Genomic DNA, 16,077 nt, shown 5'->3' with positions numbered 1-16,077 from the left:
CCTTCCTTACATTTCCGGGAGCGGCGTCCAGTTCCGGTGCTGCGATTGGTGCATAGCGCTGTCAGTCAGGTCCGGAAAGTGCTTCCTGTGCCTGCGCAGGTGGGCCCTGGGAAGTTTTGCTTGCTGGCCCCGGCGCAGGGGCGGCGGCTGAAGGGACGACTGAACCAGCCTCCCCGGCGGCGTTCTGTGACATCTCTGCCTGCTTACTCTCGTCCTCCGCCGGCTGGCGGTGAGCGGCCAGAGCCGCAGCTGGCCCGGGACTTGCGACCTGAGTGAGTCCGAGTCGGAAGACCTCCGGGGCCGGGAGAAACCGCCGAGGGAGATTGCTAGCGCCTAAAGATGCTGTTTTTTTTGGTGGTTGGGGGGGGGGGGGGCCTGTGATATCCTACGGCATCAGCGAGTGCATTCCTCTTTTAGCTGCTAAAGAAAAGACGCCCCAGCTTTAAAGGGGGTGGGTCGGGGAGGAGAGGAGGAAGGTAAGCGTCTGCCTTTAGGGCTGCAGCGTTTCTTCACTTGAGCTCCGGGGAGCAAGATTCTGGACCGCGGGGCGGGGGCCATGTCTTTCCTAAGTCGGGCTTTTTGCTTCACACCCTCAACATCAGCTTTTGTTTCACCGTCCCGGCCTCAAGCTGTCCTTCCTCTTTTGATCGTTTTTGTAGTTGGACATCGTTGAGTCCCATCCTTACCGGCCTTGTGTCCTGCGCATCCTGAACCTCCGTTAACTAAAAAATAGGGACTGCATTATTATTGTTATTACCTGCCACTTTTTTTGCAGTCTGTCATTCTTTCTAAGGGAACTCCCCTGGTGGCGCTACTGGTAAAGAACCCACCCGTCAATGCAGGAGACATAAGGGTGGTGGGTTCGGTCTCTGGGTTGGGAAGATCCCCTCGAGGAGGAAATGGAACCCACTCCAGTATTCTTGTCTGGAGTATCCCATAGACAGAGGAACCTAGTGGGCTACAGTCCCTGGGGTCGCAAAGAGTCTGACACGACTGAAGAGATTTAGTACTCACACATTCTTTCTGTGGAGAAGGAAATGGCAACCCACTCCAGTGTTCTTGCCTGGAGAATCTCAGGGACAGGGGAGCCTGGTGGGCTGCCATCTATGGGGTCACACAGAGTCGGACACGACTGAAGCGACTTAGCAGCAGCAGCAGCAGCATTCTTTCTGAGAGTCTTCCTTATAATTGTATGATCACGCCAGCTTCCAGACTACTTCCCTTGCACTACTTGCTCTCCCATCCAGAGTGTTTACTTCCTACTTCTACAGCTCCTTTCAGGTCATAGTTTGGTTAGTTGCCTCATTGGTTTCTTCCAGGAGATCTGGGAATTTCTCCTATAGCCTGTCATCGAGATCCATAGAACCTCTGCTTATCACCTTTGCTGATATTCTTCCCATTTTTTTTGGCTACTAATTAGGCATAGCCATTTCAAATGCAAAAACTTCCTAAGGTAGTGTGCGGCAAGACTTTCTGATATATTTTCATACGGTAATTTTTGGTACACAGTTACCATCATTTAGAGCTGCATAGTTTAGTATAATAGCCAGTCACCATAAATGGCATTTGAAATAGACTAGCCTGATTGAGACGTGCTCTGAGTGTACAATACACACCAGACTTTGAAAGACTTAGTATTAAAAAAGGTAAAAGGTTCCACTAGTAACTTTATAGTTATGTTGAATTGATAATATTTTGGACATTGGTTAAACAGCATATTAATAAAATTAATTTCATCCTTTTTTAATGTGACTACTACAAAATTTGAAATGATTATATATTAGTTTATGTTATGGACATAACATAAACTCTTGGACAGGATTTTGATTTTAAGTGATTAATAGTCATTTCTGTTTCTCCTTATTTCCACCTTATTTCTCCTTATTCAAGGACCACAGCTAATTCTTTTGAGTCTTTGGGGTTATTAAAGGAAGTGGGCATTTAGGGCTCTAATCTAGATTGTTTGGGATCAAGCAGTGGCACTCGGATTGTGCTTTGACCATCTCTTTTTTATTTTCACCCCAAATTCACTGAAACTAGAATGGCTATTTTTCTGAACATGCAGCCCTTTGCCCTCATAGCTTACTCCTGTCCTCAGAGTATCTGGTGAAGCAGTTCTGAAATGTCTGTCTATTGTAGACATCTGTTGTCTCTGGTTGGCTTTCCAAACCATTTATCCAGTACCCAGTGTTCCTTTAGTACCTAAGGTGAGAAGCCTAATAGCCTTTCCTAAATCAGCTTTTCAGGTAAAAATACTGTTTCAGTGGCCTACGTGCTTCTCACAGAAATTGTGTGTGAGTCCTATATGACATGCTGGTGAAGATAACCTCTGAAACCAGTCTTATGGTACATGTGTATGGAATCAAGAAATTATTCTTATAATACAGTGATAATTTTGTTTGCAATAAACACATCTTTATATGATTGCTTTTGTAAACTTAGTGCATCTTAGATTGATACAGACTGCTTCTCAGCTAAAGGACACAATAGAAATATGTTCTCCTAGAGGGTTCCATTCATTATTAATTTTTCCCTTGTAGATTTTCCTTTAAGTGATGTATTTGCATTAATTGTGGAGAAATGAGAAAACATAGCTATTTAGATAATTAGCATACAATTTTAATGATAGCTCGGGAAATCAGAAATTAGACGTTAGCAGTTACAAAGAAATTAGAGATAATTGTACTTTATTGTATAAGTCATTCATTACTATTATTATTTTAATAACTGAAGTAGGTAGTTTGATCACCCTCCTGCGATTTTGGTCTGTTCATCCTGAAGTTCTGTGTGGTTTTGAGATGTTACAAGAAATAGTGGTTTGCTTAAAGTTGACTACAGTCATTGTACATGTTGTTGTTCAGTCGCTCAGTAGTGTCCCACTCTTTGCAGCCCCATGGACTGCAGAATGCCAGGATTCCCTGTCCTTCACCATCTCTCGGAGCTTGCTCAAACTCATGTCCATGCATTCGGTGATGCCATCCAAACTCATCCTCTGTCATCCCTTTCTCCTCCCGCCTTTAATCTTTCCCAGCATCAGGGTCTTTTCCAGTGAGTCAGTTCTTTGCATCAGGTGGCCAGAGTATTGGAGTTTCAGCTTCAGCGTCAATCCTTCCAATGAGTATTCAGGACTGATTTCCTTTAGGATGGATTGGTTGGATCTCCTTGCAGTCCAAGGGACTCTCAAGAGTCTTCTCCAACACCACAGTTCAAAAGCATCAATTCTTGGGCACTCAGCTTTCTTTATAGTCCAGCTCTCACATCCATACATGACTACTGGAAAAATCATAGCTCTGACTAGACGGACCTTTGTTGGCAAAGTAATGTCTGCATTTTAATATGCTGTCTAGGTTGGTCATAACTTTTAAGGAGAAAGCGACTTTTAATTTCATGGCTGCAGTCACCATCTTCAGTGATTTTGGAGCCCAAGAAAATAGAGTGTCATTGTTTCCCCATCTGTTTGCCTTGAAGTGATGGGGCCGGATGCCATGATCTTCATTTTCTGAATGTTGAGTTTTAAGCCAACATTTTCCACTCTCCTCTTTCACTTTCATCAGGAGGCTCTTCAGTTCCTCTTCACTTTCTGCCATAAAGGTGGTATCATCTGCGTATCTGAGGTTATTTACATTTTTCCCGGCAATATTGATTCCAGTTTGTGCTTCATCCAGCCCAGCGTTTCTCATGATGTACTCTGCATAGAAGTTAAATAAGCGGGGTGACAGTATACAGTCTTGACATACTCCTTTTCCTATTTGGAACCAGTCTGTTGTTCCATGTGCGGTTCTAACTGTTGCTTCTTGACATGCATACAGATTTCTCAAGAGGCAGGTCAGGTGGTCTGGTATTCCCATCTCTTGAAGAATTTTGCATAGTTTGTTGTGATCTACACAGTCAAGGCTTTGGCGTAATCAGTAAAGCAGAAGTAGAACTCTACCTTTTTTCATGATCCAACGGATGTTGGCAATTTGATCTCTGGTTCCTTTGCCTTTTCTAAATCCAGCTTGAATATCTGGAAGTTCACAGTTCACATACTGTTGAATCCTGGCTTGGAGAATTTTGAGCATTACTTTGCTAGCGTGTGAGATGAGTGCAATTGTGCAGTAGTTTGATTATTCTTTGGCATTGCCTTTCTTTGGGATTAGAATGAAAACTGACCTTTATAGTCCTGTGGTCACTGCTGAGTTTTCCAGATTTGCTGGTATATTGAGTGCAGCACTTTCACAGCATTATCTTTTAGGATTTGAAATACCTCAACCTCAATTTGGAATTCCATCACCTTCACTAGCTTTGTCTGTAGTGATGCTTCCTAAGGCCCACTTGGCTTCACATTCCAGGATGTCTGGTTCTAGGTGAGTGATCACACCGTGATTATCTGGGTCATGAAGATCTTTTTGTACAGTTCTGTGTATTCTTGCCACCTCTTCTTAATATCTTCTGCTTTTGTTAGGTCCATACCATTCTTGTCCTTTATTGTGCCCATCTTTGCTTGAAATGTTCCGTTAGTATCTCTTTATTTTCTTGGAGTCTCTAGTCTCCCATTCTATTGTTTTCCTTTGTTTCTTTGCATTGATCACTGAGGAAGGCTTTCTTATCTCTCCTTGCTGTTCTTTGGAACTCTGCATTCAGATGGGTATATCTTTCCTTTTCTCCTTTGCCTCTAGCTTCTCTTCTTTTCTCAGCTATTTGTAAGGCCTCTTCAGACAACTATTCATTTTTGGATTTCTTTTTCTGGGGGATGGTCTTGATCTCTGCCTCCTGTACAGTGTCCGTACATACCTCCGTCCATAGTTCATCAGGCACTCTGTCTATCAGATCTAATCCCTTGAATCTATTTCTCACTTCCACTATATAATTGTAAGGGATTTGATTTAGGTCATACCTGAATGGTCTAGTGGTTTTCCTTACTTTCATCGATTTAAGTCTGAATTTGGCAATAAGGAGTTCATGATCTGAGTCACAGTCAGCTCCCGGTCTTGTTTTTGCTGACTGTATTGAGCTTCTCCATCTTCGGCGGCAAAGAATATAGTCAGTCTGATTTTGGTATTGACCATCTGGTGATGTCCATGTGTAGTTATTAAATTTTAATAGGTCCAATTCAGGAATTAAAGTTTTCCCATTTGCTCTCTTCTTTCGGATTTGCTCTACAGTTTGTAAACACTCAAAGTCTTTTGCCTTTTTGTAATATTTCCTGAATGGTAGAGGTTCATATGTTAGATGAGGATGTGGGCTTTTACTAAATTGATTATTGATGTATTAATGTTTGCATTTCAGAGTTTTCGTGACGTCTTAAACATGAGCCCCACCCAGTGGGACTTCCCTGTGGAATTATGTTGTCGGCCTATGGCTTTCGTCACTCTCACAGGCCTGGATGTGGTCTATAATGCTGTCCATCGAGCTGTCTGGGATGCCTTCTGTGCCAACCGGAGGGCTGACCGGGTACCGATTTCTTTCAAGGTGCTCCCAGGTGACCACGAGTATCCTAAATGTAGACCCAAGGTAATGACATTACTTGCAAGGGGACCCTCCTTCTCCCTCTGTCTCTCCTTCTTTGAGTGTGTATATCTTTTTTGTTCCTATATCTGTGCAGGGAACCCCCTGAGTTTATCAAGGGCATGGTTACAGAGGTGCATGAAGAAAACTCTAGATGTTTTCATGTGTGTAATACGCTGCAAGTTCCCAAGTTGTTTTGTATCCTGTCCTCTCTTTCCTCATGTGGAGTAAAGGTTGGACCAGCATGAGCTGGAGTAGTCTGGGTTGATGCAGGTGCTCTGGGGGTGATTCGAGAGTTTCTGGGTGGTTCGGGCCATCCCCTCCCACGACATGGCACTCCTGCTGACCCGCAGTGACTGCCCTTCTGCCACTGTACTTAGGAATTATCCTTCCTTTTTTTCTTTGACCCACAAGGAGGAATAATGCCATCCTGGCCACATGACTTAGAAACAAATGAAGCCATTTTGGGGTTTAGAGAACACCTGAGCAGCTTTTATAAGAGCAGAATCTGGGATAGTGAGGAATATAAGTAGAATTTATTGGGGAAGGGGCTGTTTAATTCAGCCTCTTGAATTTGAAAGCTGGACATAGTTATTTGAAAGACTTGAAGTCATTAGAAATGCTTTGGCTTTGGTCCTTCTTTAAATGGTTACGGTACTGGCTCTAGGGTTGAGTGTCTACCTCCAAAAATTGCTCTCTCTTATTTGGTCTCTGTAAAAAGTGTTATCTTTAAAAAGTGTGGCATGTGTGTATGGAATGAGAGAAATACACAGAAAGTGCCTGCATTCCATAACAAGTGCTCTCTGCTGTTCTCGTTGTCAAGTACCTCTTTTCAACTTTGGCCAATGTTTGCAGAGAACTTCGTATGAATGGTACATCCCCAAAGGGATCTTAAAGACGGGCTGGATGAACAAACATCTGAATCTGGTGCCAGCCCTGGTGGTCGTGTTTTATGAACTGGACTGGGATGAGCCCCAGTGGAAGGAGAAGCAGTCCGAATGTGCCACCAGAGTGGAAATAGTCAGGTATGGTCCCCTTTGTCAGGTTGACCGTGTGAGGTCAGACCTACCTCTGGAGCTTACGGACACTTACTGAAGGCAGCTGAGTGCTGTTAAGACTGCAGTGGTCATTCTGGTATCACTGGCCTCTGGGGAAACCTGTTGACTTGCTAACAGGTAGCATTGCTGCTGCTGCTGCTAAGTCGCTTCAGTCGTGTCCGACTCTGTGCGACCCCATAGACGGTAGCCCACCAGGCTCCCCCGTCCCTGGGATTCTCCAGGCAAGAACACTGGAGTGGGTTGCCATTTCTTTCTCCAATGCATGAAAGTGAAAAGTGAAAGTGAAGTCACTCAGTCGTGTCCGACCCTCAGCGACCCCATGGACTGCAGCCTTCCAGGCTCCTCCTTCCATGGGATTTTCCAGGCAAGAGTACTGGAGTGGGGTGCCATTGCCTTCTCCGACAGGTAGCATTAACTGACCTTAACTTACAGTATGCTAAGCAATGGGAAGAAATTTCAGACAAATTGGCCTGAATATCCAAATGTTTTTTCTTGCATTTATATATATTTTTGAACTGTAGTGGTTTATTATTTAGCCTCATAAAGCACTTTTTGCTTTATCACTGTTTGTTTCTAAATAATTCTTTTGGATGACTTCTCTAACATCACTATAAAGAAATAAGTTGTTGTGTAACTTTTATATTAAAGTATATGTTAAACTTTTGCCTTCTAAGATTTTTTTGTAAGAAATAGGAGCTCAATGTGGGAGAAGGCAATGGCAACCCACTCCAGTACTCTTGCCTGGAAAATCCCATGGACGGAGGAGCCTGGTAGGCTGCAGTTGAGGTCACTAAGAGTCGGACACGACTGAGCAACTTCACTTTCACTTTTCACTTTCATGGATTAGAGAAAGAAATGACAACCCACTCCATTGTTCTTGCCTGGAGAATCCCAGGGACGGGGAAGCCTGGTGGGCTGCCGTCTGTGGGGTCACACAGTCGGACACGACTGAAGCGACTTAGAGGTAGGAGCTCAATGTGAGATTATACTTTTAAGATTCAAATCATTGTGGCATGTATGTTTCATTATATGTGGGGAAAAAAATTCCCCTAATCTTGATTTTTTTTTTTTTAGTTTGTCTTTCTTGGACTAAATTGTCAATCTTGTATCTTATGTAAAATCTTGAATACACTTTTTAAGTAAAAACAGTTTAATTATTAATTCCTCTTACTGCTCTTTTTCCGCTGCAGGCAGAGTTTACAAGGGAGAAACACCAAAGTTGCAGTGGTTCTGATTCAGAAGAAAACCCCCTTACCCCCAGGTAGCAGAAGGTTGCTTAACAACTAATTGATTGGTTTATCCCTCCAGTTATTACCAGAAGGCATCATCTTTAATATTAAAATCTTTTGCATTCGGTTATACGAAAGATGGTGTGTTAACCTTAAAAAAGTGCCAATAACACAGGAGTAAATGCTTATTATAAAAAAATTAAAAACATTAAAGAGTGCCGATCTTCTCAAGTCCTGCTCCCTTGTTCCATTCACCTCACCTAGGGAGGCACACAGTAATTGACACCATAGTTGTTCACTTAATGTTTAAAATTAAAGAAGGTTTTTTTGCTTTTGAGATCTAGTTGAAATTATATTCCTTACATAATTTTTTTTTTTTTTTAATTTCCAGTAGGGCAAAGAAAAGTGCTGGGAGTGGGGGGTGGTTCTAATTTTCTATAAGAAAATGTCTTATTTCAAGTGCTTATTTCTTCTACCATCTCAAACTTTAGAAGCCAAAATGTATTTTTGTTTCTGTGTTGAAACTTGAAGCGTCTTAAATAGTTTTCCAAACCATTTTCATGAATGGTTTTATTGCTTTTATTTTTAGTTATGGTTTTTGAAACAGTTATGTGGTATATCTGTTGTTATTCCTTGGCCTGTCTTGGTTCTGTAGAAAATTCCACAGTGTTTTTCTATGACAGAGATGTATGGTACAGCTTCTAAGCACCCCACAGAGCTCTCAAGGCCCCTGGGGTCCTACAGATGTGGTGAAAAGTGGCTTGAGTTTTTTTTTTTAATTACGTTGTACCAATTTGGGGAAGTGTTCATTAAGAAAAATATATTGATTATCTCTCTTTATGGAACTTGTTGTCAACAGGAGAAGATGTCATTGCTTCAGAAAGGGCTGCAGCTTTATGCAACGCGTGTGAGCTATCAGGAAAGTCTTTGTTTGTACTGCCCCATACAGACCACCTTGTGGGTTATATTATAAGGTAAATAACCGAGACAATATATTGAATTATTTAAGTTTTGACTAATCCATTTTATTTTACTTTTTTGCACATTTTGCTTAGATGTATTGAAACCCTTTTATAACTTCAGAACTCTTCCAAGGAGGAAGAGCCTTGAAGGTCAATCTTTGTCTGACTTTGAAGTCAGCTTTCTTTCATCCCTGGGAAGATACTTCTGATACATACTTATTTTCATAAGCAGAACTCTGAGTTGTTTACCCATCTTCAGGCAATTTGTTTCCTCTGTAATCTCATAATTATAGAATGAAGCAGGATTTAACTTACACAAATGTTACTTTCACTTCATTTGCTAGTTCTCACTTCAGGTCCCTTTCCTGTTAGTTTTCTTTATCTTCAAACCCTAAATGTTACAGTCGCAAAAACAGTCAAATCTAATTGAGTGTTAGATATCTTATTTCTTTCATACTTATAAAATAATAAAATAATTGGAGTGGGAGTAATCTTAGAGCTTACCTAATTTTTACAAATTGTAAGAGTTATTTTTATTGATTATTTCTTAGACTGTAAATAATTTTAAATGGCTTTTGGTGGGTCTTATTTGTGGATTTTTTTCCCCTAAAAATTTAGTTTATAGTTTGTTTTACTTTTTATCTTATGAAGTAAATCAGGCATTATTTCTGTCAGGATTTACTTTCAGGTCTTAGAAATGTGATTCTTGAAAACACTTTGGTTTAAAGTAACTTTAGTGTTTGAATGTTTTGTTTTTTTTTAACAGATTAGAAAATGCCTTTTATGAACATGCACAGACTTATTACTACACTGAGATTAGAAGAGTGAAATCTCATAAAGAATTTTTGAATAAAACAACACACCAGGTACATGTCTTTTCCTAGAGAAGGAAATAGTAGCAGCATTCTAGAGCAGATTATTCATCATCAGTTATTTTTGAGGAGATTAAAGTTCTTAAATACTTTGATGTTTTTAAATGGCTTCTGTACTTTTGAAGTTTTTTTTTCAAAGCTTTTAAAAATTAATTTATCTTTTTTCCTCTTTGCCCTTAAAGCTCATGAAGATATATTTTATAGCCTTCTTAACTACATTTGTTTACTGGAATAATCCTTGAACCTTACTTTCGAATATTTTCCTTTATACTTTTAGATTTCCTCTTAACAAGCATTGTTATTTTTATATTTTTAAGAGAAGATGTGTAATGTATTTTTTTTCCTATTTTTCAGCTTTTATTTGTGAGACATCAGTTCAAAATAGCTTTCTTCAGTGAGTTGAAACAAGATACACAAAATGCTCTGAAGTAAGTTTCTAACAGTTGTCAAACGAGATTTTTCTTTATGTTAACAATAACATATTAAGAGCAATTTCTGAATCACAACCAAACTTTAATTTTTAAAATGTTTATCTTGGTTAGATTCAGGTTCGTAATATTCACTTTAATTTTTCTAGAGATAAATGGAATATAATGTTTGAATTTGGGGGAAAAATATCCATCTTATTATCAGAAGTAAATTTTATAGTATTAGAAAGCTTTCTGTTCTAATTAATTTCATGATCTAAAGAAATAGAGTACTAAAATTTTTCCCATCCTGTTGCCTGCTTTTCATTTGTATACTCAGTAAAACCCTTGTGTTAAGACTGATTTTCAAAGTTTAATATGTACTGAACATTATCTGAATCAGACTGAATTTTTTAAGGTGTGTAGTACATTTATTCAACTCAACTATGATTTTAATTAATTTGTTTTCAGTTTATAATACCTGCCAGTAGCATCATCTGTTAATTCAAAGGCTCTGTTTAGCACTTTGAAGAATAGTTGCAGAGGCGTTGGCAGTGGTTAGATGTTTTATCCCTTTGCTTTTATTTTGCTACACAGAATATAGTAAAACATCTCTTTCTAGCTTAACTGAATTTTTTAAGATTGACAGTGCCAGTGTAGCAAAAGGATAAAAACCAGCTTTCTATCCTAAAATTGAGCAAGGACTAAGTATACTTGGGAGTGGAATAGAGAAAAACTATAAGTCAGTCTGTCATTCAGAAGAATATTGCAGGAACCTCTTCTTTTTTGTTTCTGATGAGGTGCTAAACACCAAATCGTGTTTTATAAATCTCAGCAACTTCGTATATAGTTTTACCTGGTTTTAAAAGGTAGTGTATTTATTGTCCATGGTATTAGTGAAACACCTTCAATTCTAATTCTGTTCAAAAACAGTGCTGGAAAGAAAGCTGTTACCTGGAGAAGTTAGGCGCGGTTTTCTTTGGAGAAGACTGCGATTTTTCTCATTACCTTCTGTCTTCTATCAGACTTTGCTTTCTCACCCTGTTCTCTCCGTAAGCACTAGCTGCCCTGATGGTGTCTCCACTGAGCCCGTGCCCTAGACCAGTGGTTCCCACGTCACATGGAGAGAAACCTGGCTTTAAAGCTGCTGACCCATCTCTGTCTTGATGGCTCCTTATTTGCTCGTACAATGTCTGTTCGTTTGAGGAGCTCAACAATGATGCTTTTAAAAATTACTTGTTTTTTTAACAGAATGTTAATTTTGCCATGTAACTCTTGGTCAATTTTCAACTTTACTTTTGTTTTTTCAACTTATTTCTTGTCGGCTGTAGACAGATGTTAGTGACCGAACAACGTGCGGTGTGTTCTGATCTTAGTGAAAAGACGTTGCCTCCTCCCACATATAACGAATCAGTGTATCATTTTCCAGGACATCAGAGACTGATCTGTGTATGTTGTTGCTGAAGCTATTGAGTGTTAAGACATGTTGAGTAAATATCGACTCTGTTATTTCTGGCAATTTTGCTGATAGGAATCTTAAAATCAACCGGCATCATGATTAACCGCCTTCCCCATGTTTATATTAGGAATTACAGGACCGCCTATAACCTTGTACATGAATTGAGAGCCCATGAAACTAACATTCTGGAAATTAAGACCATGGCAGGATTTATAAACTACAAGGTAATATTTCCACTTCCAAGAATAAGGAATATTTGGCTTTAAATATGGGATTGTCCGCTTAAGGTTTGAAAATCCTGACTAGTCACTTGCTCTGAAAAGTGATTACTTGATAAACTGTGTTAGCACTCAGTCGTGTCTGACTCTTTGTGACCCCCCCGGACTGTAGCCCGTCAGGCTCCTCTTTCTGTGGACTTCTCCAGGCAAGAATACTGGAGCGGGTTGCCATTCCCTTCTCCAGGTGGTTAATTGTGTTGTACTCCTTTATGTCCCTTATCTCAAGGGCTGCCCTGGTTCTTAGCAGCCTAATTGTAGTGCTTGGTTATGAGCTATGGGTCCCAGAGTTCTCATTTAGAGCAGTTTTATCTTTGTAAAACTCCTCCAGGAGGGTCTTTTGTATTTAAGTGGGCGCAGGAGACAGTGAGAAGAAAGCTGCCTCTAGTACTGAATTTTAAAAGATGCAATCTATTAGAACTGGGTAAGCTTCCTTGGTGTAATGGCATAGGTCCAGAAAAAGTGTACTTATTCCCCTTAGAGAAAAGTTTGATACCTGTTATGTGAGCACTTTAAGATTGTATATGGTAGAAGTAGATACCTCTGGAAGATAAGAGAGGCTGTTTGTTGTGCTTTTCATCTTTCTGCACCCATCTTTTAAAGAGGCTGTCTCTGGGTTAGTGATGTGAGAGCAGACAGACACTTGATTCATTATTCGTGTAAGTGTAGATTGGTACACCTTCTACAGAAACTATTTTTTTATAATGACTGTAAAGATTTAAATTTGCACATTCCTTTTGACCTAGCAATTCCATTTCTGGAAATTTATCCCACATCTGTTCTAAGACTTACAAATCACTTGTATGAGGATATTTATTGCATCCTGTAATAAGAAAAGATTGCAAACCCAGCAGTAAGTGATTGGTCAACATAAATAACTCCGAACAATGAAATACACAACTGTTAAGAATGAGGCAGCTCTGCATATTGAAATGGAATGATATTGAAAATATATTGGTAGATGAAAAAAGTGAGGCACAGAACAGTATATTTAGTGAAATGCTATTTGTATGAAAATAATATTAATAGTTCACATGTAAATGCATGCACATACTTGTCTGAGCATAGACTATACCACAAATGCCAGGAGCTGGTTGCCTTTAGAGGGGGAAATTGGACCCCCAAGGGACAGGGATGGATGAGAGAACAACTTTTCATTTATTCCTTTTTACCTAAAAAATAAAATCAAAACTGCTAATAAGTATGTGAGCTTCCCAGGTGGCTCAGTGGTAAAGAATCTACCTGCCAAACAGGAGACATGGGTTCGATCCCTGAAGCTTCCCTGGAGGAGGGCATGGCAACCCACTCCAGTATTCTTGTCTGGAGAATGCCATGGTCAGAGGAGCCTGGCGGGCTACAGTCTGTGGGGCTGCAAAAGAGCTGGACGTGACTGAGTGACCAAGCCACAACAGTAAGCGTGTAGAAATAAATTTAGGCTTTGTTTCTTCTTTTTTTTTCATTTACCCTACATACGTATAGATTATTACTTTGAAATAGTATCCCAGAGAAAAATTTTTCAAGAATTTCTGTAATCCTTCTTTGATACAGAGGCTACTGTGCTTTTATTGTGCTGCAGAATATCTTTCGCTTTCTGACAGTTCTAAAACTGAAAGTTCGTCTGTCCTTTCTCAGTTACCTGTGGGAAATATTTTATTTTTGCCCATCTTTATGCTCTTCACTGGGTTTAATATTTCCTTATGCTATACCTTAACAAAACTTTCTAAGGTATAGAATAGATTCACTACAAATAGTGAATAATTTTGTTTCATTAATTGATGGGCTATAACCTTTTTAGATAACTTTTCTAACAGAAAATCAGTTTTGTTGTACTTCAATTCTATTGAACTTCAGAGCTGGACATTCCGTAGTTTTTTTAAAGTTAGTCTCAAATTTTATGTACTTTTAAATGAACACACCTTTGAGTTTCGTTTTCTTCTTAACTTTGGTGTTGGTTTTACATCTTGCAGATCTGTAGGTTGTGTTTTCAACACAACACCCCGCTGGATGCAATCGCTCAGTTCCGAAAGCATATTGACTTGTGCAAGAAAAAAATTGGAAGTGCAGAGTTGGCTTTTGAGCATGCAGCATGGATGTCTAAACAGTATGTTTTAAATTTATTTTCAGAATTTTTTTTTTAATCAAATTCTTGGAATTTGGAGGAATGGAGTTAGCATGGACTTTGGTTATAAATTGCACTAAGATTTTTGTCAGTAAGTAGGTTTTTAATGATCTAGCATGTTTGGTGTAATGGCAGTTATTGATTCATACAGTTCCTTAATGGGAATCAGCTGTTTACTGGTCCCATCTCTTTCATTCAACACACACACACACATATACATCAAGTTTCTGCCATGTGTCCAGACACTGAGAATATAGCAGTGAATAGACAGTATCCCTACTGATATGGAATTTGCTCTCTGAGACTGATGACAAAAAATTGCTAAAATGAAAAGTTTCCCAGACATGTGAATGTATTTGAGTGGTTGGAACCGTATTGACATCTGGTTTGAGGATACATTTATAAAGACTCGCTAGCATGGGAGAGTTGACTTAGAGAATTTTTCTGTAACCTACAATTAGTGTGTATTAGTATTTACAAAGCAATCCCCACAGTTTACAGCTCACCAGTGGCATTTTCTGGATACAGTCTTCTGAGGTTATGGTTTCAGGGTGAAAGACTAGTATTAATAGAAGTAAGCTTCTTTTTCTTTTCTCTCTTAAAATTTCTTGATTTTTTTTTTTTCCCTTTGAAGATTCCAGGCCTTCGGAGATTTATTTGATGAAGCTATTAAGTTGGGGTTGACAGCTATTCAAACTCAGAATCCTGGTTTCTATTATCAGCAGGCAGCGTACTATGCCCAGGAACGGAAACAGCTTGCCAAAGCCCTCTGTAACCATGAAGTAAGTCACCGACTCCTGTATTACCTGGCAATTAGGAAGTTTATTAACCTTCTCTTGAAAGAGGATAAAGCTGGTTGTCATTGATAATTTTTTTCCAAGCCTTGGCCTATAACGAGTTTTTATCGTAGATATTTTCAGGAATTAGGATTATTTTCAGTTTTAGCCTGAGTACTCTCTCTTTTCACCTATGAACTAAGCAGACATTTTTCTTTGAAGAACTGATTTTTGATTAGCCATAAGTTAGTGATTTTGACCAGGGAAAGTTGCTTTAAAATAAAAGCCACAGTTTAGTCTTTGCCACACTGTAAATTCATTGTTTTGCAGTGCAAAGGACACTGAGCAACGTGCTTTATTTTGACCCAGTGGAGAGGACGTCATTGGACTTCTTTCTCTTCCTGGGGTTCTCCTCCATGGAAAACTCTAAAGAATCTATTTAAGAGTATTAATTGCTTAGTTTTTTAAACTTGACATTTTATATTGCCTTTCTCTTGCATGTTTATATTTAAATACCAATTACTCCATAAGCACCTTTTAAAGTAAAATCATGGTATGTGTATGTTTATGTACATAGATAGAGATACTTGCATTCATATAGTTATATCAGTTTATTTTCACTTAAGATCTCAAAATTCTTCTCTGAAATTAGGGGAATTTAAACAACAGTGCTACTTAAAAAACTGTTTAGAAAAAAAAAGCAATTTGCATTTTAGTACTTTAAATATTTGAATTTTTTCCCCTTAAATCATAATATACCAGGACTATTTTCTACCATGTTATTTGGATATGATGTATAATTTCATTGTATGTTTTATATTTTTAAAGTTTGTCATATTATCATTTGAGCACAGTATTTTAAAAGGCGATTAAAACTAGGTCTTGTCAGGATATGTATAAACAGGCATTTGCAAATCCTGGCTGGAGTGTAAAATGATATTTCTGTCAAGTAATTACTTCTGTCAAGTAATTATATAATCATGCCTACCTTTTGACCTAGAATTTCATATTCAGGAAGCCTAAGGCAGATAAGGGATCCTAAGAGATAAGTTTTAAGAGTTATTTATAAAACTATTAATTGTAGTGCAAAATAATAATAATGTAAACAACTGTAGGAAGTTGTTAAAATGTGGAATAGAAGATGCTATTATAAAAAATAGCATGGCTATTTTTCATAGCCATGAAAAATAATGTTTTGGAAGAATATTCAGTGATATGGTGAGATATAGGGAATGTATTTAAATGAAAAAAGTAGGTTGAAAAATTATTTTAGCTGATGACAGGTAAACATTCACATATAAAATCTGGAAGAATAATGTACACACTGTTAATAGTGGTGGTAGGTCTACAGGTAATTAAATTTTTATCCTTTTCCTTTTGGAAGTTTTCTTTATTTTTCAACAAAAACTCTTTTTACGTTTTGGTTTCAGAGG

At 38.7% G+C, this 16,077-nt stretch overlaps 1 protein-coding gene across 2 annotated transcripts in view; it reads left to right on the top strand.

The window, feature by feature from the left end:
* Window positions 1-33: 33 nt before the first annotated feature.
* Window positions 34-16,077, top strand: part of TRAPPC11 (trafficking protein particle complex subunit 11) — a 38,992-nt gene continuing 22,948 nt past the window's right edge. For both annotated transcript variants that reach the window (XM_055567441.1, XM_055567442.1), the window contains exons 1-10: window positions 34-272; window positions 5,269-5,493; window positions 6,343-6,512; window positions 7,736-7,806; window positions 8,634-8,748; window positions 9,503-9,602; window positions 9,963-10,036; window positions 11,602-11,698; window positions 13,717-13,850; window positions 14,503-14,650. In XM_055567441.1, the coding sequence (XP_055423416.1) occupies window positions 5,290-5,493; window positions 6,343-6,512; window positions 7,736-7,806; window positions 8,634-8,748; window positions 9,503-9,602; window positions 9,963-10,036; window positions 11,602-11,698; window positions 13,717-13,850; window positions 14,503-14,650 (1,113 nt within the window). In that variant the 5' untranslated portion in view covers window positions 34-272; window positions 5,269-5,289. The remainder of the gene's footprint in view (window positions 273-5,268; window positions 5,494-6,342; window positions 6,513-7,735; window positions 7,807-8,633; window positions 8,749-9,502; window positions 9,603-9,962; window positions 10,037-11,601; window positions 11,699-13,716; window positions 13,851-14,502; window positions 14,651-16,077) is intronic.

The sequence above is a fragment of the Bubalus kerabau genome, chromosome 2 (genome assembly GCF_029407905.1).
Source record: "Bubalus kerabau isolate K-KA32 ecotype Philippines breed swamp buffalo chromosome 2, PCC_UOA_SB_1v2, whole genome shotgun sequence".
In the NCBI taxonomy this organism is placed as follows: Eukaryota; Metazoa; Chordata; class Mammalia; order Artiodactyla; family Bovidae; genus Bubalus; species Bubalus kerabau.
Note: the sequence above shows the minus strand (reverse complement) of the source record. Positions and strands in the feature narration are given on the sequence as shown.